Source organism: Falco rusticolus, chromosome 14 (genome assembly GCF_015220075.1).
Source record: "Falco rusticolus isolate bFalRus1 chromosome 14, bFalRus1.pri, whole genome shotgun sequence".
NCBI lineage: Eukaryota > Metazoa > Chordata > Aves > Falconiformes > Falconidae > Falco > Falco rusticolus.
This window is the reverse complement of record NC_051200.1, coordinates 58,889-86,053: the sequence shown is the minus strand read 5'-3', so window position 1 is coordinate 86,053 and position 27,165 is coordinate 58,889. Positions and strand designations below refer to the sequence as shown.

Sequence of the window (27,165 nt, the reverse complement as noted above, 5' to 3'; positions counted from 1 at the left end):
CCCTGCTCTCTGTCTTAGCGTCTGCCCGGGTCTCCCTCCATTATACAGTATTTCTTCCATCTTACGGTTTGTGTCTTTTAGCAGGTTTCCCCCTCTTCTCCTGACCTCTGATTTCCCTAGTTTGTTTGCTCACTTGTGCCCTCATATGTGCAGATGGGTCAGTTGCTTCTTTTTCGCAAACAAGCTACCTTGCCCCGATTTCTCCTGGGTGCCTGACCCTTCTTTCCTGTCTGGAGGATCCTCACTGGCATGTTTGGGCTGGGGTGAGGATGGCTGGCAGCAGCTGTGTTCAGAGGTGTCATTCAGTTCCACATCTTGATCCCTTGAGCTGCTGCCTGGTAGATCCCTGCGTGGCTCGTTTCAGCATGAACGGATGGTGCAAGCTGCTTCTTGTCCTGTTCAGTCCTTCTGTCACCAGGAGGTTTTTCAGGGAAAAGACAACCGAGGGAGATTTGGGATCATGTGTCACTTTCAGCTTCTTCCCACTCTCACCCGCTGCACCAAGAGCATTGCTGTGGCTCTATGCCTGCTTTACTTTCGTGTGTTTAGTATTTCTCTGAAGCGAGAACCTCTTTGACAGCATCTCTCTCTGCCTTTTGGCGTCAGTCCTACTTGGTTCGACCAAGTCCACTTGTTAGCACAGTAGAGCCTCTCTTCCTTCGTTGCTTTTTCCCTGATAGGACTTGAGCAGCAAAGCTGCCTTAATGCTTGAACACCCAGTGCTGCACGATTGGCTGCAACGTTCTCCCTCAAAAGCTCCTCCAGCCGACGGTGAATCTTGGATGCTCATGGATCTCTGGATTTCCTCATGTTTTCCACCCGTAATCATACTGAATACCAGCACCTTCCTGACAGAGGGAGGGGATTATCACTTGATGGCACTGACGGCCCTGTTGGCAAACCTCTGCTCCCCTGCAGGGCACCCCAGCTGCCTTCTTGTTTGAGGCTTTCCCCCTTGAAGCCGCTGTGTGCCGGTTTATGAAAGTTATATGAAGCTATGGGGATGCCAGCATTGTAACAGACCATCATGAAGAAGCTTGGTCTTGCGGCTCACTACCGGGGTCTGGAGGCTCCTCTGGAAGGGGGAGAAGAAGAGTGGAGGACTCTTTTGAGGGGTGCATATGTGTGCAAAGACACCTGTGTGAAACTCTCAGGGTAGCTAGAGGTTTTTGGCAGTAACATTGTTTAATATGAGGATGAGCGTACCGTGGATTCTGTCCCAAGGCGCTACTGATGTCTTCTAGCCATCTTCCAGGCACAGGTGTAGCATTTTGGGTATTGCACCAAACCTGCCTGACAGCGAAGCTGCGGATGGCTCTTTTTCAAGCATGGTTGAATGCGAGCATCCCAGGGAGAGTTACTAATCCTCTGTTTTTCTTTTGTAGGCAGAGTGGCCCCGTGAGCCCCAGCAAGTCCCGGTTGGTGACGAGCAGCTGTCATGATCTCTACAGCACCTCTTTACAGTGGGGTGCACAACTGGAGCAGCACAGACCGGATTCGCATGTGTGGCCTCAACGAGGAGAGGTGAGGTGCGTGGGCGGCGTGGTAGGGGAAGGAGGAAGAGAGTGGAGAAAGTGCGTTAGGGATCGGGAAAGGCTACGGGAAGGGAGCTGGTGCTGGCTTAACCTGTTCTTCCTATGGTGTAAAATGGACTGAGGTGCGAAAGAGCTGCAGGGAGGGGATGGGTGTGTGGTTAAACAGTGGCATTCTGTGCTGGTCCCCACATCCCGTGCTCCAACAAGGAGGGCGCACAAGCAGAGCATGCTGGAGTTCTCTGCAGAGGAGCTGCTGGCTGCGTGTAGCTGTAGTACATCCATGCCGTTGGTGGGTGATGAGGCTGAGCTTTCTGCATGTGCTGTTGGCTTCAGCAGACGTGTGCTCTTAACTGCCAGAGAGGGGAAGAGCTCGACCCGCTGCGAGCCAAGTAGCTAAGACCTGTCGGCGGTGACCCAGGAGGGTTAGTACAGACCAAATGATTAGAAGGGAGAGTTGTGACATGCCACCAAATAGGAGATTAGGGAGGATTAGTGACTGGGAGGCAGAATCGATCAAGATGAGTTCTTGGCCTGCCCCGTGGCTTTGCATCACCTTTTTATTCCACAGCTCTTGGGGGAGTTCTCAAAACTGATCAGTTTGTGGCTTCCTTGAGGCTACTACGTGTGTTCATTGCATTTGCCAGAGCCAGAAAAGTTTGACGGGCTTGAAGGCAGCACGCACCTGTCGTTCCTGACTGTGGGTGTTGAGGCTTTTGGCGGCGAGTCCTCCGAGGGCCGGTCAGAAGAGCGGCGGGACAGGGAAGAGTTCAGACTGTGGCTTGAGGCAGACATGCGGGCAGAGATCATCTTCAGCCCTCAGCAGCCGCTTGGCCTGCTGTGTGTCCCTCAGATAAGAGCTGGGGATGGCGTTGCCCTCCGCCTCTCCTAAACCACGTGGAGCTACTCCTAGTTGACAACAAACATCAAAGCTCGGGGTGCGAGTGAGACGGGCACACCGGGCCGGCTGCAGCCGAGCGCTGTCCCGTGGCTGCCCGCCCCGCTTGGGGCCAGGTGGGAGGCAGCTGGCACCGGCTGGCCGTGCCGTCCCCGTGCCCCGCAGCCGGGTGTGGCGGGCTCCCCACGCCGCGGCACGGGCCGGCCTGTGGAGGAGCCCCGGTCGGCGGCATTCGGGGCCGGAGGCGGGGCAGGCCGCAGCACCGGGGCCGGGGCTGCCCTCGGGGCCGTCCCGGCAGCTGACAGGGCCTGGGCCCGGCACGGGGCAGAGCCGGCCCCGCCGCCCTGGCAGGTAGCCGAGGGCGGGAGGAGGCGGTGCCGGTGGCGGGGAAGGGCCGGGTCCCGCTGTCCAGCTCCCGGGCGCTCGCCCGCCGTGCCGCGGGCAGCCAGCTGCGCTCGGGCGCCCCCTGGCGTCTCACCGGCGCGTCGCCCGGCTGTGTGTGGCGGGCCCCGGCCCCGGCCCCGGCCCCGCTCCGCCCGCGCTCCGCCCGGCCGGCCGCCGCAGGGCTCCTCGGGGACCGGGCTGCGCCGGCGGGCTGGCTCCGGGACCCCCGCTCCCCGCCCCGCAAAGGTCCCTCCCGGTCCGGCGGGGCCGGGTCTGCCCCAGCGCGGGGCTGGGCCCCGGGGCCTGGCCACGTCCGGGCCCCCTTGTGCGGCAGCCCGAGCCCCGCCGGCTGTGCTGAGGCGGCCTGGCCCCTGCCAGCCCGGCCCCCGCGCCACAGCCCGGCCCGGCCCCCCATCTCCCCTCGCTAGTGACAGGCCTCTCCGGCCTGCTGTGGCCGGTCTGGGCTGGAGGGGCCCTGCCAAACTGCTGCCGAGGGGGCAGGAGCCCCTCGAAGGGACCAGGCTGTCACGGGGGTTGTGAGGCAGCCCGGAGCGGGGTGCCTGTGCTGGGGCTGCGGGAGCCTGAGGAGAAAGCTGGCTCCTGTAGCTTGTGTCCATTACTTTGTGGTGAAAGCCTGGGGGTTAGGGGAGCAAATCCAGAAAAATCATGTCAGCAGCAGAAGCTGAGCTGGAGGTTGGTTCCTTTGAGAGCAGAGAATCCCTGTGGGGTAAATACTGCTGGGGCAGGAGTGTCCCAGGCCAGGGCATTGAAGACACAAGCGCTGTCTCCTGTGCAGGGTTCTCGCAGATGCCAAGAACAACTGTCTCCTCGGTGTGCTCCATTTCCACAGAGCTCACAGTCCGTACCCCAAATTCAGGCTTTCCGCTCAGAAACTGTCTTCCAAAGAGAAAGGGTCAGACGCGCAGGCCAGCAGGGCACTGCACACCGAGGCGGCTGCCCGCACCTGCTGCTTCTGTTACGGACGGCTTGAGCCCAGATAGCTTTGGCGCTGGGGGGAGATGTCCACCTGTGGCTGGCGGGGAGCAGCAGGGCTGGGCTGGGGAGTCCCAGGGCAGGGAGTGAGCGTGGCTGGGAGACAGAGGAATGGGGAGTGCGGAGGTGCCTGTGGAAGAAGAGAGGGGCAGGCTGGGGCTCGGGGGAGGATGGGACTGGAAACGTGTGGTGGGGCAGAACAGGAAGCGGAGGGGTTGGGAGTGGATGTGTGGAGCCGGACTGTGATGCAGCGCAGCCAGGGAGGGCTGGGCTGGCCCATGGTGACACCAGGGTGTGTGTGCCAAAATGGCCATGGGTAAGGAGGGTGCACAGAGCTGCTGTGCCACAGAGAAGGTCTTGTCAGGCCCGTAGGTGGTGTAGGGTAAGCATTTCTGTGTGAGGAGGTGCTATCCAGCGGGCAGAGCTCTGGGAGAGGGAGGCCACAGTGGACAGCAGTGTTCCTCATCCCCTCAGCCTGCAGTGGCCACATAACCTGTGTTGATGAGGAGCTAGCTACCTGGAGCAGGCATGCTGCTTCAGGCTGCCAGCTGATCTGCTGTCCCATGCGGGGACAGGGAGGGGTAGGATCCTGGGAGGGTGTCTTGGGCTTTCGTAATGCTGTGTCTTGTTCCTCGACTAGGAGAGCCCCCCTTTCTGATGAGGAGTCTAAAACGAGCAGCTCCCAGCACTTGGGGTCTCAAGAGTTTTGCGTCAGCAGCAGCCTTTCCGAGGTGAGCTCCTCGTGTGCACATCTGGGTTCAAGAAGGCGTTCCCTGGTGGAACAAGCTAAACAAAAGCATCTACCCTAATGGGTCCCGCAGGCTCCTTCTTGAAGGTGGTGCACTTAGGTGCAGTAAGGCAAAGCAGCGCTCTAGTTTGGCAAGAACTGTTTGCCATTTCTGCCTCTGTGTCCTGAGCGGGGCATAGAGAGAAGGTCCTGCCTGTTGTGCTAGGAGCCACTTTCACAGCTCTCAGGAACACTTTCTTCTCCCTTCTTGTTGCAGGTGGAGCTCACAGCAGTCAGCAGTGGTGGCAGCAGTGCCCAGGGGCTGGATGCTGATGGCAACACGGTGGAGGAAAAGCTGGGGCCCAAACTGGAAGAGCAGCCACCTGATCCCAACCCAAACCCTGAGCGTGTGGGAAAGACTGTGAAAGATGATGCCCTGGGCCCTCTGGTGAGCCAGGGGGATGGCAGAGGGCAGGAGCCTCCAGTCCCCAGAGCTGCTGAGCAGGAGAGCGGTGGTGCTGATGCTGCCTGGACACTTGCAGAGCCTCACAGTGACAAGCAGGCTGATGCTCCTCCAGCCTGCTCCGTGGCTCCAGAGAGCGAGCCTGCTGGGAAGGAGAAAACCACCCCAAGCACTGGAGCACAGGGGCCAGGCACGCTGGCAGAAGGGACGTTGTCTGTGGTTGTCTCCAGCTGCAACACCTCTGCCTCCACTCCTGCTACTTTTACTTTGAACAGAGTGTGCTTTCCCACATCTCAGGCCCCTGCTATGCAAAAACTACCCCTGACCTTTCAGGCTGGGGCAGTTCTGAGCCCGAGCCAGTCACTGGTGTACATCCCACCACCCAGCTGCGGGCAGCCACTCAGTGTGGCTACGCTGCCAGCCACCTTGGGGGTCTCCTCCACCCTCACCCTCCCTGTCCTGCCTTCGTACATACACGAGCGTTGCCTGCCAGGCATTATCGCTTCCCCAGAGTTGCGCTCCTACCCCTACCCCTTCTCTGTCACCAGACCCTTGGCTTCAGACGCCAAAGTGGTGTCTGTGGAGGTGAATCAGTTTAGCTGCCCCTCGCCCTCGGGTGGAAGCAGTGCCCAGGCTGCTGCTGAGGGCGCTCCCTCATGCACCGCTGGCCCTTCCCTCTCATCCAGCCAGGCTGCGCTGGCAGCATCGTGCGGGAGTGCTGCTCCGTCTTCCGGCACTGGTGCGCATGCCAGAGCCCCGGCAGCTCCCGAGCCGCAAGTACCGGGGGCTGCCACTTCACTCTCTCCTCTGAAGTCCCCTCCACAGCTCGAGCGTGAGATGGTCTCCTCTCCAGAGTGCAGCGAGATGCCTCTCGATCTCTCCTCCAAGTCCAATCGTCAGAAACTGCCTCCACCCAGTCAACGCAAAACACCTCCTATGCCCATCCTCACACCCGTGCACACCAGTGGCAAAGCTCTCCTCACCACAGTCCTGTCCAAGTCCCAGCGTGCAGCCCAGACTACGGGCAGCAGCGTCACCTCGTGTCTTGGCACCACCCCTCCCTTAGTCATCTTCCCTGAATTCCTGCGCAATGGCGAGCAGGGTTCCTGGGTGAAGAACACCACGCTCATCAGCACCATTCCAGGCACCTATGTCGGCGTCGCCAACCCGGTGCCTGCCTCGCTGCTGCTCAGCAAGGACCCTGGCATGAGCTTCAGCAGAGATCCGCGCCACCTTCCCAAGCAGGAGCCTATTTCCATCATTGACCAGGGAGAGCCTCGCAGTGCTGGGGTTCCCTGTGGGAAGAAGTCCAACCAGGTCAGCACAGAAGGACAGCAGGATCCCGCCAGGAGACTTCATGGTAGAGTTGCTCCAGGAGCTCCTTTGTGTCAGTCCAAGGACATGTCCACCTGGAATCCTGGCCAGGGAAGTGTGTACCCACGATGCCCTGTGAATGGAAAACCTTCCAATCCTCAGCTTCTGCCTCTTGGCTGGTCTCCTTATCATCAAACCCCCCTGCTTTCGATCGGCATCTCTACAGCAGGGCAGCTGCCCCCAAACCAGAACAGCTCCTGTAAGCCAGCTGGTGCAGGTGAGCTCCCAACATTCCCGAGCGTGCAGCCCACAGAGTCCAGCACAGCTGCCCAGAGCCTGCCAGAGGGGCTGCCCAGGCTCCCACCCGAGGAACGGGAAGCTGTAGCCAAGAGCAAGAGCTGCCGGGCCTTGCCCAAGCTCTATGAGGAGCCAGCCAATCCAGTCCCACTGGTTGCTGGTCCATCTCTTCAGACCAGTGCTGTGGATGTGAAAGGGGGGAAGGGGAAGCTGGACATTCCACAGAAGAGTCAAGAGTGTGATCGGCCAGAGGCTGACTCCAGTAAGGAGGGTAATGTACAGACTGAGGCTCCTCAGGGGAGCTGTAGCCGCAAACAGTTGGACGCAAAGCCTAAAACCCAAGTGTTAGCAGCATATTTGTCGCATGATCTGCCTGCAGCTGGGCAGCAGAGCCTGCGAATGATTTCAGAGGTGCCCACAGAGAGTCAGCGCAAGGAGCTAGGCTGCGAAGGCTCCCAGGAGCCACCAGCAGTAGAGCCCCTCCAGTGCGTGCGTCAGGTGGATCTGTGCAGGGTCAAGAAGGAGCGAGTGGAGTGTGACATGTCATTTACCTCTGGGACTTGTCTACGAGCTGGGACTGCTCCCCAGGCCTTTGGTGAGGTCAAACTCAAAGGAGCAGGCCAAATCAAGCAAGAGGGCAGCGTGCACTGCAAGTCCAAGCGGCAGCATGGTGGGGACGCCAGGCAGGCCCACAAGAGACTGAAGTGTCAAACCCAGGATGGTGAGGAGCCCTCAGGCAAATCGGGGAGCCGGAGTGCGCAGGGCCGGAAGGTAGGTGGTATAGGCTGGGCCTCTTGGGTTATGGCAAAGGTTAGCAGGCGAGGTTGCAGGCGAGGAGGGAGCTCTTCACAGAGGAGGGCACAGCTGAGTGCACAGGGCTTTCCGCCCATGCTCTTTGGCATTACCTGGCAGTGGATTAATGTACCCGTGTCTGCAGGTTATCTAGAGCAAAAATGGATCTGGGGTGTCAAAAGTGCTGGAGGGCACCGGCATGATGAGTAGGGGACAGCATTTTGTCCCTTCTCTTTTGCTATTCCAGCTCAGTCATTTGGCAGCTCAGGCTTCAGTCCATGTCCTCCATTCACAGTGGCGAAAACACCATGACGATCTGCATGACCTTGGCAAGCGAGAAGGCCGAAGCGGCCTGGGATCAGGGCAAGATCACAGCAGTCTCAGGGTAAAGCGTAAGCGCAGGAGGCCAGCAAAGACGGAGTTCCCATCGCCAGCACACCGTGGGGACAGCCACGAGGAAGGTACCCTTGTGAATGGCAATGTATTATTGCGGGGTCAGGCTGCAGCGGTTCCTGTCACCCTAATGCCCATGTGGCCAAACTGTTGCTACTCTGAAGCTGAACAGCCTCTGGAGCTAGTGGCTTCCCGTAGTGGGTTGGGATCCAAAACAGAGCTGCGATGTGATGCTGAACAGCCCTTCCCAGGCCAGCAGACTTGCGTGGACAGATCTGTAGCATGTTTTCTCAAGGCACAGTTTTCCCCACAGGTTACCTTGAGAAGAAGCCCAAGAACAACTTTCGGGATTTCATTCCGGTGGTGCTGAGCAGTCGGACACGCAGTCAGTCGGGTGAGTTGGTGCTAGGAGACCCAGCTGGGAGTCCTGGGTGGACTGTGAGCCTTTCCCTTTTTACGTGGCCTTGTCCCTGCCTTCTGTCCTGCCTTGCAGGGGTTTTCTTGTAGATACTCTTGGCTTTTTTGTCAGCTAGAGATCTCACTTTGTTGCAGGAAGCATCGCTGGCTCTTCTGCTGGTGTGACAGGAGAGTGTGATGTGAGCGGTCAGGAGATTTTACCATTGTTGGAGGAGGATCAGGAAGAAGAGGAGGAGGAAGGGGAGGAGGAGACATCCTTGAAACGTCGCAGGCTGCGAAAATCCCACAGGACATCACACTGTCACAGTCGCAGGGCCAGGGACAGGTCTCTGTCTGAGAGGAGCAGCTGTTACACGAGGAGGAATCGGGAGCTGCCCTGGAGAGTGGAATCACCCAGGCAGCTGTGGGAGCCCAACGAGGAGGAGGAAGATGACAGCCACATCAAAAGGAAGAAAAGGAGACGACAGAAAAGTCGGAAATACCAGACGGGGGAATATTTGACCGAGAGAGAGGAGGAGCGAGTGGGCTACCCCCACAGGAGGCGAAAATCCAAAGCAGGTACAATCTGGGAAGGGGGGTTCCAGTATCAAGCTGTGGCCCAGCACGGGGTGTTGTTGTTTTATTGCTTTTTTTTATTACATGTGGGATTTTGGTGGGGATTTTGTTAGTTTTTTTTGGTAATGATGAAACTCCGTCATTATTAATGGTTTGATGTCCACAGCGTGGTCTGCTTCAATTGATCAGCTCTTCTTTCAAAAATATTGCAGTAAATTTTGGAGTAGGAAACAGCAGCTTGTGTGCCTAATTAGATACTGATCTTACTCTCAGATTAAGAGAGAGGGCATGGGAAAATGAGAATAGGATGAGGTAGCACAGTGAAATATTTCTGGACAAGAATGGGCCCCTGGGAGTAGTCAGCATTCCTGGCTGAAGTGGAGGGACATGGAGCCATCACAATTCAGCTGGGCTTCTTTACATTTTGTCTTGCTTTATTAAGGCAACTTGCAAGCTTGCACCAAGGAGCACAAGGATGAGAAGATTAACAAAGCTAGAGTGTCTGCAAGTGATGGAAAAATCCCCCACCATGGTTTGTATTTGCAGCTTTGCTAGGAGGAGGATGCTGTGCCACCTGCCTGCATCCCACTCACTGCTCTACCTCTGCTCTTGTGTTTTCTTACATAACTGCCCAGACCATGTGGTCAAAACCGAATCTGTGATCTGTGTTTCCCTGAGGTTTAGCAGTCTCCATGGTCCCTTCTCTCAGCCCGTGTGGGGCAAGTTTGAGGCTGTTGGGAGTAAGGCTGGGATTCATCCAGCAGCGTACTGGTGTCTCGGTGTGTGTGCTGACAGCTGGCTGGTAGCTTGTAGCTGTGTCCGAGCGTCCCACAGGTAACTTCTGCCAGGGCTGCAGAAGAGCATGTCTGAGCCGTGGTGTTGGGGGAAGTGCTTCTGCCAGCCCTCCATATGCTTGGGCCCTTCTTTTGGAGGTGATGTGGGTACAGAGCTGTTGCCTTCTGCCACAGGACTCCGATCGCCAGTCTTCAGGAGAGGCTGAGATGCTGCTGAGGCGCTGTGAGAAGTAGTAGAGGTGGCTGCTGTCCTCCCACCAGCTGATCTCCCAAGCTATGTTTCTTCTCTGGCACAGTTTTACTCTATTGCTGCATTGTCTGGGTGCTTCTGTGAGACCAGGAGTAAGGTTTCTGATGGGCTTCCTGGCATCTTTTCAGTTAGTTCAAGGGTGCTCTCAGACTGTCTGCTGCTGCTGCTGGTTCCAAACAGAGCCTGAGGAGGAAGTCTGAGTGCAGCAGCATTCAGGAGGGTTTTCTCCAGGAGCTTTACCACACATCTTAAGAGTGTCTGTCTTCTGTCCAGATTTTAGAGGTGCAGAAAAGATCACCAGAAGACACTGAGACAGGTTTATGCAGGTAGGAAGGGCATTCACCATTAATTTTTGCTGTTATTGTGAAACAAGGGTAGCAAAATGCCTAGGCCAAATACAGATTAGAATCTTCTTAGCTAGAAATGCAGCTAAGGAGAGTGTAGGAGTTGGGTCCTCAGGGACTGCTTGCTTGGCCCTCAGATAGGTGAGCTTCTGTATTTTGGATTCAGAAGTTGTGACCTAGAACCATGGCTGGCTTTAGAGATGAGGACTTGGGCATCACTGTGGCACTGTAAGCTGGCTGGCAGCCAGAGGAGGGACAGGGGGCCAGCTCACGTGTTTGGAGAAAGCAGACCACTGTGTCCTGTGCTAGCTAAAAAATCTGTGTCACCACTGGGTAATGAGCTGCAGAGATCCACTGACAGATGCCTGGCTCACAGGGACTGAATCGTCTCCAGGAGAGGGATCAACACAAGCAATCTTGGTTGCTAATATCACCTCATCATCAAGCACACCTAAGAAACAAGCAAGGCCCCTAGGCTTTGGGATGAGCACTTAGATAAAGGGCACTTTTTTATTCCTTTGATGGTGAAGATAATGCTTGAATCCACTGGCTGTGTCTCCTCTCTGGCTGATACTGCCTTGCTTTCAGGAAGACCGCTTTGCTCAATCAGCTGGACTGGCTGTTCCTCACCTAGGAGTGCACACCCTGGAGTGTCAGTGCTGCTCAGCTATAGTTGAGGTGCATACATTGGTGAAAGCATTAAGCCAGTGGTGTTCCTCTGTCTCCTTTGGCTATTGCAGAGAGTGAAAATAGATGCAGATCCCTGCCAGAACCACATCTTGGACCTCTGGGCTAGAGGAACCCACTGTCCACCTCCTTTCTGTGCTTGGAGGAGCGATGGAGTTGCTGTGTTTTCCTTCTGCTGTGTGTGCAGGGGCTGCTGGAGCACGCCACTTGCAAGCACACACCGTCCCGTTCACTATGTGTTGTCTGATGTGTCAGCATTTTACCCCTTTCTCTTCACATACCAGTCAAGAGACTTGGCTCTTCCTTGCCATGTTCTCGACTCTTCTTAGGTTCATGCCGTTTCCTACCTGACTCCTCCACAGCCCAAGGGTGCTGTTCATTGCTGGGAAGGTGTTCCCTGACATGGACAGGCAACCTGCCAAGTGAGGAGTATTTAACCTACACTGATGGGCTACTTTAAAAGCTTTGCTGTAGAATACAGAGCCACTGCACGCTGGCAGAAGGAATCAGATACCGGAGAAGGAGCATCTCAAGTCCTTGTATATTGCCCTGGGTTAGTTGTGAAAGTGTTGCAGTGCTGTAAAAGAGGAGGACAGTGTTACAGACAGCCCAGCAGAAATCTCCGTCCAGTGATTACTTCCAAAACAGCAAGCAGGCTAGTGATTGCTTCGTGCTGCACTCTTTGCTAAAATTTTGCTTAGTTGTAGCCTGAGAGTTGTGCTTAAGCTTGAAAACAAATGCCGTGTTTTGTGTGGTGGAAGTCAGAACTTCTGCCCCAGACCACATCTCATGGGTGCGCTCCACTTTGTTCAGAGCAAGGAGATGTCTCCTGTTCCTTGCCTAAGTACAATCCTGCATGCTGCATTGTGTTGGGGTCTGTCTAGCCTGCAGTTTTCTTCTGACCACGGCAAGCACAGAGGCTGTGCAGGGCCAGGACTTGAGCACGGTTGCTTCCTGGACTTCGGCTGCCTAGGCTTCCCCAGTATGCAGAACAGCTAAACTAGGGTTGTCCCTGCTCAGGCCTTCTACAGCTCATTGATGGGTCTGTTGTCCATGGATTTGCCTAAGTCCTATTTTGTCCTGCAGATAACATCTGCCTCCATCACCTCCAGTGGCAATGAAGCCCTGAAGTAATCTCTGTGCTGTGCAAAGTCCTTTCTTCTGTCTGTTTTTTTAACTGACCCCTTACTCATTTCATGGAGTGCTCCTTAGTCTTGTGCTGCAGGATTGGGTGAACAGGATTCCTCCACGCAGCTGATCCACCTTGGAATGATTCTTTCAGATTTTGGTCACATCCTCCTCTTCCTTCTCCTCTCCAGCTTGAGGAATCCCAGTCTTTCTTGTAGGGCAGCTTTTCCACTCCTCCGTTGTTTTGGTTGCCTTTCTCCACTTCCACTCTCTTCTTCCTGAGATGTGGAGACAGAACAGCACAGCAGTACTTGAGATGTGCTTGCTTTGAGATTTATTTGTGGTTCTACCTTGGTATTTTGGCCAAACCCATTTCTTTGTGCAGGATCTGTGGCCCATGCTTCCTAGCAGTAGCAAAACATAAATGGAAGTTATATTGCGGTGCTTGACATGGAGAATCTAGAGTCTCGGCGTACCTTGGAAGCTGAAGATGCTGCTACTGGAGTGCTGCAAAACCTGCCTTGGCACTGAAGGCAGCAGTGTCCCTAACAGACGTAAAGTTTTGTTCCTGGAGTTTATCCTTTCGATTCCTTGAAGTGATCCACTGGGGCATCTCCTAGCTCTTCACCTAGAAATGAAGCAAAGTCTTTGTTCCCAAACGAAGTGCCCAAAGCTGCGGGGAGAGCCAGGCTTGAGAGACACTGCAGAGCTGTGTATAGATGCCTCCTCTGTCCTTTGGTCTGTGCAGGGCTCTTCCTTTGTAACCTTTTTTATTCCAGCACTGATCGTCTGCACAGAGGGAGGTGCTATTTCGGGAAGCAGAGCGCTTGATCTTGCACGATGCATGGGACTCTGTAATGAGCAGCCCTGCAACTCTGTATAACACAAGGGAGAAAAGACTGGATTTCCCTTGAGGCCTCATGGTACTTCCTACCTGCATGCATACTAGTTGAAATTGCAGTGTGCTACTAAGTTAAGGGGAAGATGTGAGAGGGCAAGGCAAGGTCTGGTTTTGCGGGTAGCAACACAATGACTGTTTGCAGGCAGCTTAAGGGGGATGCCTCCAGCATTTTCTGTCGCTCCAAGGGGTATCCCATGTGAGTCCTGCTCGGCCTCACAGGTAGGGGAACACACCATAGAGCAGCATGCAGTTATCAAACTACTGGGAAGCGTGCTGACGAGCTGGATTGTTTTGTACTGGGCTTCCTGTTAGACCCAAGGAAAAGCCTTAGTCAGTTGTGTGCAAGCCCCAGCTCTCATTAAGCTTGGCCTTTTTGGACCAGGACCACTTGTGTCTTGTGTCCATGCTGAGTCCATCCCTGGTGGGGAGAATCTGTGCACTCACTCTCTTCTACTTACTGCAGTGCCTCCGCCATGGATCTGCAGCCATCAAAGATTGGCAGTTTGTTTTGCCTGGGGGCAGAGGTCTGGGTTGCTGGCCTTCCGTGCCATACCTAGAGAAGCTTCTCATTCCCGTTTCTCCTTTAGACTTTAGGTACCGGAAGCAGAAGGAGTCTGCGAAGGGTAAAGGCACAGAGCTACGATTGAGGAGCAGGCTTTCCCCACCCCCTCGAAAATCTCAAGGACGCCCAGACTTTCGGAATGGCTTCTTCCTGGAGCCCTCCAACAGTTCTCCTGTCCAAGAAGAGCTGGAGAAACCATCAGGAAAACGCAAATGTAAAACCAAACACCTGGCAGGGATCTGTGATGAGGGGAAGGTATGGCTTGGACAGATGAGGGGAACACGTGTGGGGAGAAGAGAGAGAAGGGGACTCCTGTTAGTAAGACACGGCCACATGTGCCAAGGAGTTGTATTCCATTATTTTTCAGGGGAAGGGCTGCTGGAACCAGCCCAAAATGCGCTCTCTGAAGAAGCCCCAAGACTTGTGGACGCTTTGTAAGTCCCGTCGGGTCTCAGGGAGTTCCCCTGAATTGCCCATGGCCCAGAACATTCCTCCTGGAGCTCGGCGGCTGATTGTGAACAAAAATGCAGGGGAGACCCTTCTGCAGCGAGCAGCTCGATTGGGCTATAAGGTGAGTTTTGGTGCCCTTTTCTGCTCTGTGTCTTGGGCTGCCTTGTCTGGGTTTGTGTGTAACCAGGCCCGCAATGCTTTTGTCCATGTAGGACGTAGTGCTGTATTGCCTGCAGAAAAAGAGCAGTGATGTGAACCATCGTGACAATGCTGGCTACACAGCTCTGCATGAAGCCTGTGCGCGAGGCTGGATCGACATCCTCCACATTCTGCTAGAGCACGGTGCCAACGTGAACTGCAGTGCACAGGATGGCACAAGGCAAGCCAGTGAGAGGGGATCATCTGGGGAAGCACTGAGAAGCGTAGGGGCAGGGAGCAGGGCGTGTTTTTCAGGATGAGCTGTTGGTCATTGCTAGATTTGTTTTAACTCAAAACAGAGCGTTTGCTTTGCGGACCCATCCAGTCTCTTCTTTTTCTGCTAATGCTTCTGTCCTTGCAGGCCTGTCCATGATGCAGTAGCAAATGACAACCTGGAAACCATGTGGCTTCTGCTCTCCTATGGTGCTGATCCCACTCTGGCCACTTACTCTGGGCAGACAGCTGTGAAGCTTGCCACCAGTGAAGTGATGAAGCGCTTCCTCTGTGGTAGGTGCCAAGCCTGGGAGCAGCAGTGCTTCCATCCATCCAGTCTGGCAGCATACGGGACCAAATCTAGGTATCAGATGTTTTAGAAGTACTTGAGCAGCAGGTGACTGAATAATTTTAGTTCTGTCCTGTCATGTGTATGTTGTTTTACCACCCAAACCTTGATTATAGAATTGTATATGGTTTTCCAAATAAGATGCAAGTCACTTTTCAGTCTTTAACGTGCAAGGAGGTGGCAGTGACCTCTCGTGGTCACACAACTGAAGACAGTACTGTGTATGAGGCTTGGAGACTGTTCCACAGTTCCCAGTTACACTGCACTGCATAACCTGAGTGAGCATATTTTTGCTGCCAAGTGGTGATGCCTTCTACTTGAAAACAGCTCTGCCCAAATGCTGCCTGCCTGCTGTTGTTAGAAAGGACCATTTTGGCTCCCTATGGCCGGGAATGAAGCGTACCCGCTTTCTGTGCTGTTTGTGTAGAAGCAAGATGAGTGTTGCGGCTTCTACATCCCAGCAAGGAAGAGACAGCTAGAGTAGCAGTGGTTCCCAGAAAGATACAAGGCAGAAAGTCTCCCGTGTTGAAAAAAACTTGTTTGCCACTGTCTGTCTGAGCTCCTCCAGGCTTAACTATACATGCAGGTGTCGGAGATGTAATTTTGAACTCAAATCCACCCTAAGAACCTTTCTTTCCAAGCCACTTAGTGTTGTCCATTTTCTCTTTTCAACTTCCGTTTCATGTTCTCAGGCACAGGGTCGCGTTGTCCTCTCCTGAGGTACCTTCTTGCAAGTCAGGTTTCAGCTTTCCCCATAATGCCTAACTGCAAAGTGGGGAAAAGCAGCAGAGGTGAACTGGCTCACCCCAGATCAATGGATATGCATGCCAGGGTCATGCTTTGACCAGTAGCTAAATGTTAATCCTCTCCATTTTTTCTCTTTAGATTACCTTTTGGATCTCCAGGGGCGCACTGATGGGGATCCTCGAACAGCGTGGGACTTCTACAGCAGCTCTGTACTAGGTGAGCTCATTCTATGCCCTTTCATGTACTGTACATATATACATTACTGAAGGGGCTAAAACTTTGAAGCCCCGTCTTGTTTGATCCTATATTGCTTTACATGGGCAGTGGGGTGGCGGGGTGGGGAAAAGCTAATACCCAAAGTCCAGAGCAGAGAGAAGTAATGCTAGGTAATGACACATCACTCACTCAGGTCTGTCCGTGTCCTTCCCAGCTCATGTCTTAGAGATCTTGCTGTCATGTTGCATGCTGGTAGTTGCTCCTGAAAAGGACATTTTCTTTGGGAAGCTGCACGTGTAGATCCCTCCAAATAGGCTGAACACGGTGTGCAAGGCTAGAATCCACATGCTGCTGTGCCTCCTGAGGGTCTTTGGGTATCGATCCAGGAGCATGTTATTCTTGTAGCAGTTCTTGCTACTCCCCAGCTAACCAGTCATCAAGATAAACCCAAGGAAGGCAGAGGACATACTTATTCCTTCGAGGTGTAGAAGTCTTGAACTTCCAGGTTCCCAGAGCTGCCCATCCCTCTCCTCCGCTTTGGAGGGGAGGCACTCATCCAGGTGAGGTCCTCTTCTTACAGTGCTGGGCATTTCCCAGTGAAGGCATGATTTGTACCTTTTACTGTCACTTTCTGAAATTGTGGTTACCATCTTAGAAGTTTTCTTGAAATGATACAGGCACAAGGTCCACAAATTGTTCCCTGTGTTGCTCCGTTCCCCAGGGGTCCATGAGTGAAGATGTTCTGGATCTAGCTGGGGGACTGGGCAGACGGCAGTGTCCCTCCCAACCACTTCTGAGACAGGAGATCAGCACTGTCAAGCCCTTCCTAAAGACTTGGGTTACGTATGCTGGCAAGCTAGAAGGCTGTTGATTTTAGTTGCTCACATAGTCATTCCCAACATCCTCCTAGAAATGAAAAAAATCAGATACATATGGAAGGGTACTCTTGGTAGAGGACTTATCCTTGGAGGACCGTGGTGTCTCTTCATTTCAGAGTAAAAGAAATTCTCTACTCCTAAGAACACTTTATTTGTACTCCTAAGAACACTTTATTTGTAGGCTTTTGCACCTCAGGCACACCAAGAAGACTGTTCAAACCACAACCTCCTTCCTCTGAATTTCTCACTCCTGAAACTATCGCAGTCCTTTAAGAAGAAGCCTCTTTACCACAAGAAAAATAGTTATTCTTTGACTTGAATATTTTAAAAGTAAAGATATTACCTCTTTTGATTTGTCACTGTTTCCCACTTGGATTCCTCTTGATAAACAAGGGAGGAAAATTGTGTGTGGTTTTGTGGGTAGGAGAGTTTGGCTTGCTTTGATTACTACAGCATGCTGAGTTCTTGGTTGCCCAGAGAGCTGATGTGCTTGAGTTCTAGTATCTGCTTGTGTCCTGTTCATCAGCGTCCTTTCCTCTTGAGGATCCTGGCATGAGATTTAGACTGCCAATTGTCATACCCTCTCTAGGAGGCCCACTGCCACATGCAAGTAATTTAGAAATGTGCCATCTTGTTTTTCATATACCCTAATGCCTGAAATGGAACAGGTGGATCTTGGAAAAGCAAGCCAATTGTGTTTTGTTCAAATTAGCTGCTTGTCTCAGTTCTTTCATTTCCCTAGCCCTTGTCTTGTCTTGAAATATCTTGTCTTGCATCATGTCTTCCCACATTTCTGTCCTCCACCCCATAGGTAAAAAAAAAAAAAAAAAAAGGCTTTTTTTTTTCAATAAGCAAACCACCATTGAGTCTTTGGTGTTTCTTGGAGGAATGCAGGAGTGCTGGGATGCCATCGGTAGTGGCAGTTTACCACTCAGAAAGGCCTTGCTGAGACCCTTGGCTAATACATGGAAAATCTCCCCAGGGAGCGCTGGGCACTGCACTTCCTTTCCTTCCCCTGGACCTTAGTCGAGATTTTCAGAGTATTTCTTCAATTGAGGGTGGAAAAGACTACTTTCCCTGTCAGGCATGTCCTACCTCTTGCATTGGGACTTCACACTAAATCCTGGCCACTGTGGGTACGTCTCTGCTGGGTCTCTGTCATTCATGTGGTGCCATCTGTCAGGTTTTGTCTTCCATCTCTCCTGCGCTACCTGAAGCTGGTTAACAAGCCAGACAAATCCCACATTATCTGCCTGTACCCTTCCCTAGAAATGTCATTTCATCCTCGTTGCCGTAAAGATCCTTCCAGTGTGGACTGGCCTGATGCTTGCATCTCAGGTGCTTCAAACTTTAACAGTTACCTCTGCACAGCTCTTGGGAGAACATAGGTTCCTCCCAGACATCAGCGAATATCCCTGCAGAAATGTCAGTGACGCAAAATGTTCTGAAACCCTGTGGCTTTGGTGATGATGTGGGATATTTCTGTCTCTGGCTTGGAGAGAGGGTGACAGAGATCCCAAGCCAAATCACCACCACGCTGCAGTGAGAGGCTCAGTCACACTGCCCCTTCTTTTGCCCCTCAGCAGGGAGTGTTCCCAGTGCTGCCCTTGACACTGCCTTTGGGAGGCTGCGTGGCAAGTTGTGGCAAGGAACTAACTCAGTTGGGAAGTAATCCTTTATCCTGCCAGGTCTGTTTTCAGCGGGCACAGAAAGGGACCTTCCTTTCCATCCACACCTAGATCAGCTTACAGCAGTGGTGAAATGGCAGCATTAGACCACTGTCACCTGTGCTTTGCCAGGACACTGTGTGAGTTGGCAAGGAAGGGCAAGATGCCTGAGCCTGTGAGAAGGGGTTGGTTTCTTTACAGTGGCGTTTACTGAGTGTTTTGAAATGGGTCCTTTTGGCTTGGTTACCTTCAGCAGTCACCTCGGGTCACCAGGAGCAAATACTGCCCAGGGCAGGGGATTACCTCATTCAGCTCTGGAGTAACCGAGCTGCTCCCAGCTGTCATAGGCAGCAAACCAGCTCAGCAGAAAAAAGTCCTCCTCCTTCAGTGGTTCAGTCCTTCAAAATTTGCCTTCCATCAGGTCCACTAACTGAAGCACAAAGCATTGCATGTCCCTCAGGGTGGAGGAGAAATCCCAGGCCCCTGCTTGATCTGTTTTTATTCTTTGAGGCAAGAATGTTGTCCACATTTTCCTTTAGGTCTGCACATCTCTGGGAGCCAAAAGATAATGAGGGAAGCCAGGGTGTGGGATCTCTGAGGTCTGAGTCTGGTAAAGTCATCAGCATCTTGGACTTCACACTACTGTAGTTCCAGATACAAAGTCCCACGCCAGGGTCTTGTTCTACACCTGGGAGTAGCATTGTTGTGTCTGATTGTCTCCCTGTTACTCTGCAGTGGTACAGAATGTTTCTGTTCTTGTCGCAGCTTTCACTTGGGCTAACGGACAGGACCGAGTGTGAAGAGTTTTCAGGACAGACATTGGACTGTGTTGCCGCATTAAATGCATTTAATTCTTTTTTTCCTGGGTTGCTCAAGAAATTGGAATTTTTTTGGTGATAGCATCTGAGCTTTGCCTAGCAGTGATGTCAGACCAATACTCATGTCACTTATTTTTGTCCTATTCTACAATGAGTTTTGAAGATTTAAGTACTCTGGTTTTCTGTTTCTTAGGGATTTTTTTTTCCCTTGGCAGGACTAAGAAATTCCTTCTTTTTTTTCCTGAGACCCTGTTTGAGCCTGTATCTCCTGTCATCTGCTGTTGTTTCTTTATTAAAATAACATTCTCACTGGGTGCTGGATTGATTTGTAGAGCAGTATGGTGCGTGGAGCTTTCTCATGCAGCACACCATAAGATTTCTTTTTTTCCCCAGCCTTTTCTCTTGCAGGTGGTATTGAACTTTTGCGTGATTGGTTTATTTGCTCACTAGCACATTTGGTCTGACTTCTTTCTGTAGAATCTGAACTCTATTTTCTGGAAGTTTTTGGAGTTACTCTCTTTTATCTCAGCGGGACAAAAACCACTCTGCAAACCTAAGACTATTGATACTTCTTAACAATGAAATCCAGACAGCAAGCTGTTTTTCAACAGATGGTTTTTCAATTCAGATTAGTGAATGGTAAATTTAACTGCTTTTAAATGGCTGATGGATCAAGTGCGCTATTTGCCATCTCTTATGGACACAAATCCTGCTGAAGCTGAGGTACCTCCTGGAACAGCCAGCTTCAAGCCAGAAATCTGCAGGGCTGATTCTCTGAAGTCATGCTTGGTGTTGTTTGGTTGTATTAGTCTTTAGATCTGCTGCTCAGTTTGGTGGCACAGCCTTGCAGTCCTTACTTAGACACGGTTGCTGGCACACACCTCTAGATAACCTGCTGACAGTTGTCAAGAGTGGAATCCGGATGGAGAAGTACTCAACAAGCAGAGCGCAGTGCCTTCCTTTATAGGATCTGTGCAGAAAAAGCACCTCATACATCCACCTCCTGCTCTGGCGCAGGCTCTGAGGACACCTGTGCTGGCAAAGCAGAGGGGACTGAGGCTGTTTCAGGGAGAGCCTGGGGGCCAGCACGTGTTTGGCCCAAGAAAAGACTACCAGTCAAAGTGGCTCGTTTTGCAAGCAGGCCGTGCCTCGTCTTGTGTGCAGGATCAGTGTAAACCTAAAGGTTGCTGCTATGACATAAGATGTTCTTTCTACCTGATGCGGTCACCAAGTGGAGTCTTGCTGTGCAGAGCAGCCAGCGCTCACACAGAGTTCCTCTGAGATGAGGGGCTCGAAGGAGAGCAGGAAGAGCCCCCGGGACTTGGCTCTTACAGTTGCTGTGATGTTGTGGGAAGGTTCATGGGAAATTGCAGTGGTAGCCGGTTCAGCTGGGCAGAGCTGTTCCCCAGGGAGTGATGAGCACTGTCTGGTGTGAAACTGTGAGTGATGCCAATGTCTCTTTTGCTTGTTGCAGAGGGGAAAGATAGCATTGGATGTGATCTTCTGCTCAACCCTCCAGGAAGTTCAGACCAGGAGGAAGAGGAGCAAGAAGCAGACAACTTCATGTTTGAGTTCTCAGACAAGCCACTGCTTCCCAGCTATAACCTCCAAGTGTCAGTGTCTCGGGGGTGAGTATCTTTTCCCAGAGCAGAGAGCATTTGGGTGACATTAATGCTGGGCTGGAGGGCGAGCTCACAGAACAGAGCCCTTGAGCTTATGAGGCTAGCAACAGTACAAGAAAGCCTTAGGCTGCTCTCCAGGTGAGAGATAACATGAAATATAAAATTCATACCCGCCTGGGAAACTTTGAGAGCCCAAGCTGACTGTGTGCTAAGGAGACAGGCCATACAGAGTTGCACTTGTGTCCTGTAGACCAGAAAGCACTCCTCCAAAGGAGATGATACCTTTATCCCTGTTCTGCAGGTAGAGACTGAGGAATGGTGCTATTGTAGCTTCCCCAGAAGGAGCAAATTGCTGCTGCTGCAGCAGTAACCCTCTTGTGGCACACTCCCTGTCATGAGCCATCTCATAATGAAGCATTGGACAGACTCTTACTTAGAATAATGTGAAGGTAGAAACGACACTTTGTGAGCCCCAAGTCAGAGAAGCAAGTAGAAGATATAGGGTAAGATGGAATTTGTTTGACTGATTGTGTGATCCTCCCCCTCTACTCTGCCCTGGTGAGGCCGCATCTGGAGTGCTGTGTCCAGTTCTGGGCCCCTCAGTTCGAGAGGGAGGGAACTGCTGGAGGGGCTCCAGCGGAGGGCTGCCAAGATGATGAGGGGACTGGAACATCTCCCTGATGAGGAAAGGCTGAGAGAGCTGGGTCTCTTTAGCCTGGAGAAGAGAAGACTGAGAGGGGATCTCATCAACGTCTACAAACACCTTAAGGGCAAGTGTCAGGAGGATGGGACTCTTTTCAGTGGTGCCCAGTGACAGGACAAGGGGCAACGGGCACAAACTGCAGCACAGGGAGCTCCATCTGAGTACGGGGGAAGAACTTCTTTATCTTGGGGGTGACAGAGCACTGGCACAGGCTGCCCAGAGAGGCTGTGGAGCCTCCTCTGGAGACATTGAGAACCCGCCTGAACGTGACTCTGTGCAACCTGCTCTAGGAGAACCTGCTTTAGCAGGAGATTGGACTGGGTGATCTCCAGAGGTCCCTTCCAACCCCAGCCATTCTGTGATGCTGTCATTCTGTGATTCTCAGAAGTCCACCTCTGAGGTGGTCACCTTGGCTTCTTGTTGCAGTCAGCAAAGACTTGACGGCAGGATTTATCCAAATGAGGGCAGGAGTAAACATGGGGCTGGTCCTTGGTCCTCTCCCCCAGAGTTAATGAAAAGAGGAGAAAGAATGAGGGACTACAGGTGAGGGAGACCTATACATGGGGGAATCAAGCAAGGAAAGACCCCTTTGGTTTCGGAAAAGACGGGTTTAAGGGACGACTTGTTTAACACAAAACTGAGAAGCAGCACAGGTAAAGCCAAAAGGAATAGCTGTTTTTGTGTCATCTGTCTGATGCCTGCTGTTCTGTACCACAGGTGGTCACAGGCTTGGTGTCCCCTTCACAGACAGCAGCATATCAGTCATTTCAGCTCCTTGAGGTTAAGAGCAGCTTGTGTACCTTAGGTGGTGCTTTTCCTTCAGATTCAGGTTAGAGACACTGGGTTGGAGGCAGGGCCTTGTAGGAATGCAGTCAGCGTCTGGCAGTGTGCATCTCTTGGGGTCCTGCTGCTCACGTTCCTGCAGAGTTCTGGCTGTGCGGCAGCATGGCAACCTGCGTTGCTTGGGACAGACCTGGCCGCCCTCAATGAGCAGGCGGGGGTAGTAAAGGATCTCCGCGTGCAAACCTGCTGCAAGCCTCCCTCTCTCCTCCTCCTGATGCTGCTCCTAGCCCTCTTTTTCTCCAGCAATGGGCAGCAGTGGCTTGCATTGATGGGTCCCAGTAGACTTGTTTCCCCTCCATCGTGGGGAAGGCTACATCAGGGCACAGCGCTGGAGCGGTCCTCCCTTCTCCACCCCTTCTGACACCATGGCTCTTGGATTTGCCGGGATTGCAGCGGGGCGAAAGGCGACTTGGAAGAGGCAGCAACAAAAGTGCTACTTTTCTGTTTAGTGAGTTTCTGTGCCTGCCAATTTCTGTCCATCCAGAGGGACACATACGGCACCCAGGAGAAATGGCCGGGTGGGAAACGGAGCCTCTGGTGTGGCATTGCTGGGTGGGGATGCTGCCGGGACACCGTTGGTGGCATACCTTCCACACCGATGTTCCTGTCCTGAGTGCTTTAAAAAGCTGTGACCTGCAAAATAGTGATCAAAGCGAGGTGCATCTCTGAGCCTGGGTCCTGTACGTGTGGTCTGCCCAGGCCCCGCGGAGGAGGACCCCACGGAGAATAGTGCCTGGGCCTCAGCAGCGTGCCGCTGTGTCGCAGGGAAGGCAGTGAGGTGGGCATACTCCATCCACCCCTAACCCCCATCCCCTTGCTGTCCTTGCAGGCCCTGCAACTGGTTCCTATTCTCCGATGTGCTCAAGCGGCTGAAGCTGTCCTCCGCATATTCCAGGCCCGCTTCCCACACTTTGAGATCGCCACACTGCCCAAGGCGGAGTTCCAGCGTCAGGTCTCTCTCAGCCAGGTGCTGGCACAGGAGGAGGTACAGGAGAGTCCCGAGCTGGCACAGGGTGCTGCAGAGACAGTGGAGCTGGTGCACTAGGACAAGCTGTTGGGGAGACTCTGCTGCTCCTCCCAGCGCACAGACACCTGCTTCTGCACTGGTGCTGGTAGTGGAAGCTCTGCAGCTCAGCCCAGCTGTGCCCAAACCCCACTGCTGGTGGCCAGTGAGCTGTGTCCAGCTTTAGTGCCTGGCAACCCTGGCTGTGGGGCAGCCATTTTCTGTCTGGCTTCACCCTGGGGAGCAGAGTGTGCATAATATTTGTTATTTGTTTCTTTTGGAAAGACCCATTTTACACCTGCTTCCCTACTCCCCAGCCCAGGTGCGCTCCAAGGCACAGGGATGGCTTAGCCTCTGTACGTGCCCAGGATGTACCTGTATCCTGAAACTGCTCCTGAAAAGATGCAGAGAGGCTTTAAAGAAGGGAACAGGGAATGAGATGGGAAGCTGGAGTGCAAGAAATAAGCCGTGGATTTATAACTAGGTCCATGTGGGTACTGGTGCCGATCAAAGCCACTTCAGAAGACTGGAAGTCCAAAGGTCACAACAGGAGGCTAAAGGCAAAGGCAAAGGCAAAACTGAGTAGAAAATGGCCCAACTGTGTTGGCTGGTGAGAGCAGAAAGCCCCAAACCAAAACTAGATATCCAGGTCAGCAGCAGACATTTAGCAATGAGAAGTAACACGGCTGAGCAACTCGGTTGTTACCTACCCCTGCCTTGACCATAGCAGTGCGCAGGATGCCAGCTCAGCTTTTTGATATACTGCAGGCAAAGTGGTGCTGATACGAGGAGCCCGAGAGCCACACAGCAGAGCCAGCAAGATTTCTGAGAGCCTCGCAGCACAGCACCAGGCTGGTACCTGAATGTACTCCAGCCTGACGAAAAGAGCTGCTGGTCCAGGGATACAAAACCTGTTTTGATCCCTGCAAGCAAAGCATTGCCTGGGTATGACTTTCAGAATGAGAGGCACAAGGCCTGTGATTGCTTCTGGCAGGTCATTCACATGGCTGTAGAAGAAGAGACCAAGGGCAGCAGGAGTGCCCTGGCAGTGGGAGTAGAAGGAAAGTCTTGATCACGCACCACTTTGGGGGGGGGACGGACTTGACCACAGATGGGGTGCAGCACTGCACTTGCTGCTAATGACAGGTGAGCATTAGAGCAGGGGAGGAGGGTCTTATAAATGGAGGGGCAAGTGGCTAATGTACATGCTCCCAACCCCCCCTACAATGGGGAGGTTCCCTGGGATACCAAGGTGATGAGGCATGGGGCAAGCATTAGGTAAAACAGACTTAAGATTACGATACAAATGAAATGCTCAAAGTCCTTGGCTTGAATAGCAGAGAGGTGAGTGGGAAGGGAGCTTGAGGTAGTCAAGCCAGACAGCCGGCTTGCTGCCAGCACCAGCCCAGGGCTTGCCCCAGCCAGTGCTGGGACACCCTGGTGACACGTTGACTCAAAAAACGGATCGCAAGGAGCAAGGCCAGCGGAGGCCCCATCTGGTTGGGAGCTGGAATGCCAGCGGCATGGGCAGAGGCCGAGGGCACAGGCTCTGCTCAGCGTGGAGAAGAGGGAGCACAGGGGCTCTCCAGCTCTGCCTGCTGGCGTGGGCCTTGCCTGCGCGGGTCTTTCTGCCAGGGTGGAGCAGGCACACATGAGCCCTAGGGGAAAATGGTCAGCTTTTATTGGCCTCAGAAAGCATGCAGGGGCCAGCAGAGGCTGGCGCCACGATGTCCTCAGGGCAGCTGAATGCGTGGGGCGCAGTCCCGGCAGCCATCCCTCCAGTGCCTCCCTGCGCTGCACCTTCCGCATGCAGCACGGGCTCAGGGGCAGCCGGCACCTTCATGGGCCCCGCTGGCAGCAGGGCGCTGCTGCTCTCGCTGTGCCGTGATGCAGGTACAGGAGAAAGCCCTGCGCAGAGCCCTGAGCACCCTGCGGAAGAGGGAGGGCCGTCGCCGTCGAGCTGGGGTGTGCGGCAGAGCGGCGATGCCTGTGGAAGAAGGAGAGCTGTAGGCAAGGGGCTGGGCAGGTAATGGGCAAGGTCCTGCCTGCTCCCCACCACCGAGGGCTTTCCCCAGGGAGGGGTGTCCAGGGAACGGCCAGCCCCTCTGCACGCAGTCCTGCCGCCCTGGCCTGGGTGCAGGGCGCCGGGACAGCCGGACCGGGCCTGCCCTGGCCGAGGCAGCGCTCGACTCGGACGTACCTGGCTCATCCTCGGGCTCATCCCTGGAGCCGGAGCAGGGCGATGTGTTACCACTCTGCTCGGAGGCTGCCTGGCCCTCCGGGGGATCAGCGTGGGGGTCCTGGAAGAGCTCCAGGCTGTCTTCCCACTTGTCGTCCTCCTTGGCCAAGACCCCTGGCGCCTCCTATAAAAACAGGAACAACAAAGGGAGAGCTAAGCATCCGTCACTGGATGCGGGGAGAAACCGGCGCTTGGGGATGGGGTTTCGTGGTAGGCTTGGCAGTGTTAGGTGTCGGGTTGGCTGGGCTTACGGTCCTGCAGCCAGAGGAGGGCTGCGTGTCGCCTCTGTGCTGGGAGGTCGCCTGCATGGGGAGAGCAAGAGTAAAGGTGGGGGCGGGGGCCGGGGGGGTGGTGGTGGTGGGGAGGAGATGGAGAGGATGTCCACCAGCCATGTCCCTGCCACACATGCCCCGGGCGCCGCGCCTGCCTCCGGTACCTGGGGATGCTCGGTGCTGGCCACGCACCCCTGGCTCACCTGGTGCCAAGGCTCCCAAGGCAGGGGACAAGCTGTCTCATTGTCTCCGTTCTCTGCTGCTGGGGCAAGGTGTGGTGTGGCGGTGTTGTCCACAGCATTTTCAGGCAACAAAAAAGCCCCTTCATGATCGTGTGCTGCCGGGGAGACGATGGCTGCACTAGCCTCTCCTGGATGGTCTCCAGACATGGGAGAAGCCATGTGTTCTCCATCCTGGCGTTCGTCTGGGACAGGAGAGGCTGTGCTGGGCTCTCCCCGAGGCTCTGCAGCCAATGTAGACTCGCTATCCTCAGTTGCTGCACGTGGTTTTACTGCCATCGCCGCATCCATGCTTTGTGCCGAGTGCCGCTGTTCCACCAGCTGCTGGCTGCGTTCTTGGATCACAGCCTCAAGCTCGTGCAGGACATCACTCATGTCCCACCAAGCTGCGTCCTGCAGAGCCACGGTGTGGGCTGTGGGGCTGTGTGGGGCAGGTGCCTGGCTCCCTGTCTGTGCTGCTGTGCCCTGCTTGCCGAAGAGAGGAGAAGCCAGTTCCTTCACCGCCTCCTGTGCTGTGGGAGCAAGAGGTGTGTGGTACTCCCTCCGAGAGTGGGAACTGCAGTGAATCGTGGGCCTCTGGGGCCGTGTTGCCCCGCTTAGTGTATGAGGGAATGGCTTTGGATGTTTCCACCTGGACTTCAGTAAAGCCTTTGGCACTATTTCCTTCAGCATTCTCCTGGAGAAACTGGCTGCTCATGGCTGTGGATCTATCTCCCTGTCCCATGGATTCCCTGCCCCATCCTGGGGTGAAGGATTCAGGGTACAGGGGAGCTCCCCCATTTCTGGGGGGACATACAAGGGGGGACCAAGGCATTTAGGTGTCCCCCCTCCCCAAATAATTAAGGGTGTTTCCCAAGGGACCCAGGCGTTTGAGTGCACTCCCCTGCCTTTGCCCCAGTTGCTTGCAACAACTTCCCCCCTGCCAAGGGATTGGGGTTGGGTAATGGGGGGAGGGGGTGCACTGGGGCAAAGCCCTCCAGATCCTGCCAGGCCCATCTGTCATGCTTGAGAGACCTAGGCATCTGGCTAGAGCAGCCTCCCAACACCCCTTCTCCCCTCGCACAGATGGGTTAAGGGGTTTAGGGGTTGCCTCATCCCAACAGCACCCCCATGTATGAGCCCGCCCAACCCCCCCAAAGTGGTTTTGGAGTACAAGCCCCTCCACCCACCCCCCTTCCCCCGTTGATTTGAGGTGCCCACCTGCCTCATCGTGGGGGAACATGGGCATCTGGGCCCTCCAAATTAGCCCTCCACCATCTAGACTGAGGTTCTAGAAG

At 54.0% G+C, this 27,165-nt stretch overlaps 2 protein-coding genes across 2 annotated transcripts in view; one reads left to right on the top strand and one right to left on the bottom strand.

Annotated features, from left to right (window-relative positions):
- Positions 1 to 23,389, top strand: part of LOC119157548 (BCL-6 corepressor-like protein 1) — a 29,816-nt gene extending 6,427 nt beyond the window's left edge. Inside the window, 14 exon segments of the mRNA XM_037408560.1 lie at positions 1,386 to 1,524; positions 4,448 to 4,538; positions 4,812 to 7,379; positions 7,696 to 7,861; positions 8,107 to 8,187; positions 8,346 to 8,768; positions 13,457 to 13,686; positions 13,799 to 14,002; positions 14,094 to 14,260; positions 14,441 to 14,586; positions 15,527 to 15,604; positions 20,442 to 20,595; positions 22,965 to 23,014; positions 23,017 to 23,389. Of these exon segments, the coding sequence (XP_037264457.1) occupies positions 1,439 to 1,524; positions 4,448 to 4,538; positions 4,812 to 7,379; positions 7,696 to 7,861; positions 8,107 to 8,187; positions 8,346 to 8,768; positions 13,457 to 13,686; positions 13,799 to 14,002; positions 14,094 to 14,260; positions 14,441 to 14,586; positions 15,527 to 15,604; positions 20,442 to 20,595; positions 22,965 to 23,014; positions 23,017 to 23,180 (4,608 nt within the window). The 5' untranslated portion in view covers positions 1,386 to 1,438 and the 3' untranslated portion in view covers positions 23,181 to 23,389.
- Positions 23,390 to 24,958: 1,569 nt separating this feature from the next.
- LOC119157435 (translation initiation factor IF-2-like) lies at positions 24,959 to 26,818 on the bottom strand. Its single transcript, XM_037408372.1, has 2 exons — positions 25,853 to 26,818; positions 24,959 to 25,501 (listed from the first exon to the last, which is right to left on the bottom strand). The coding sequence occupies exons 1-2, from the start codon at positions 26,558 to 26,560 to the stop codon at positions 24,959 to 24,961; spliced, it is 1,251 nt and encodes a 416-aa protein (XP_037264269.1). The 5' UTR covers positions 26,561 to 26,818.
- Between the last annotated feature and the right edge of the window lie 347 nt (positions 26,819 to 27,165).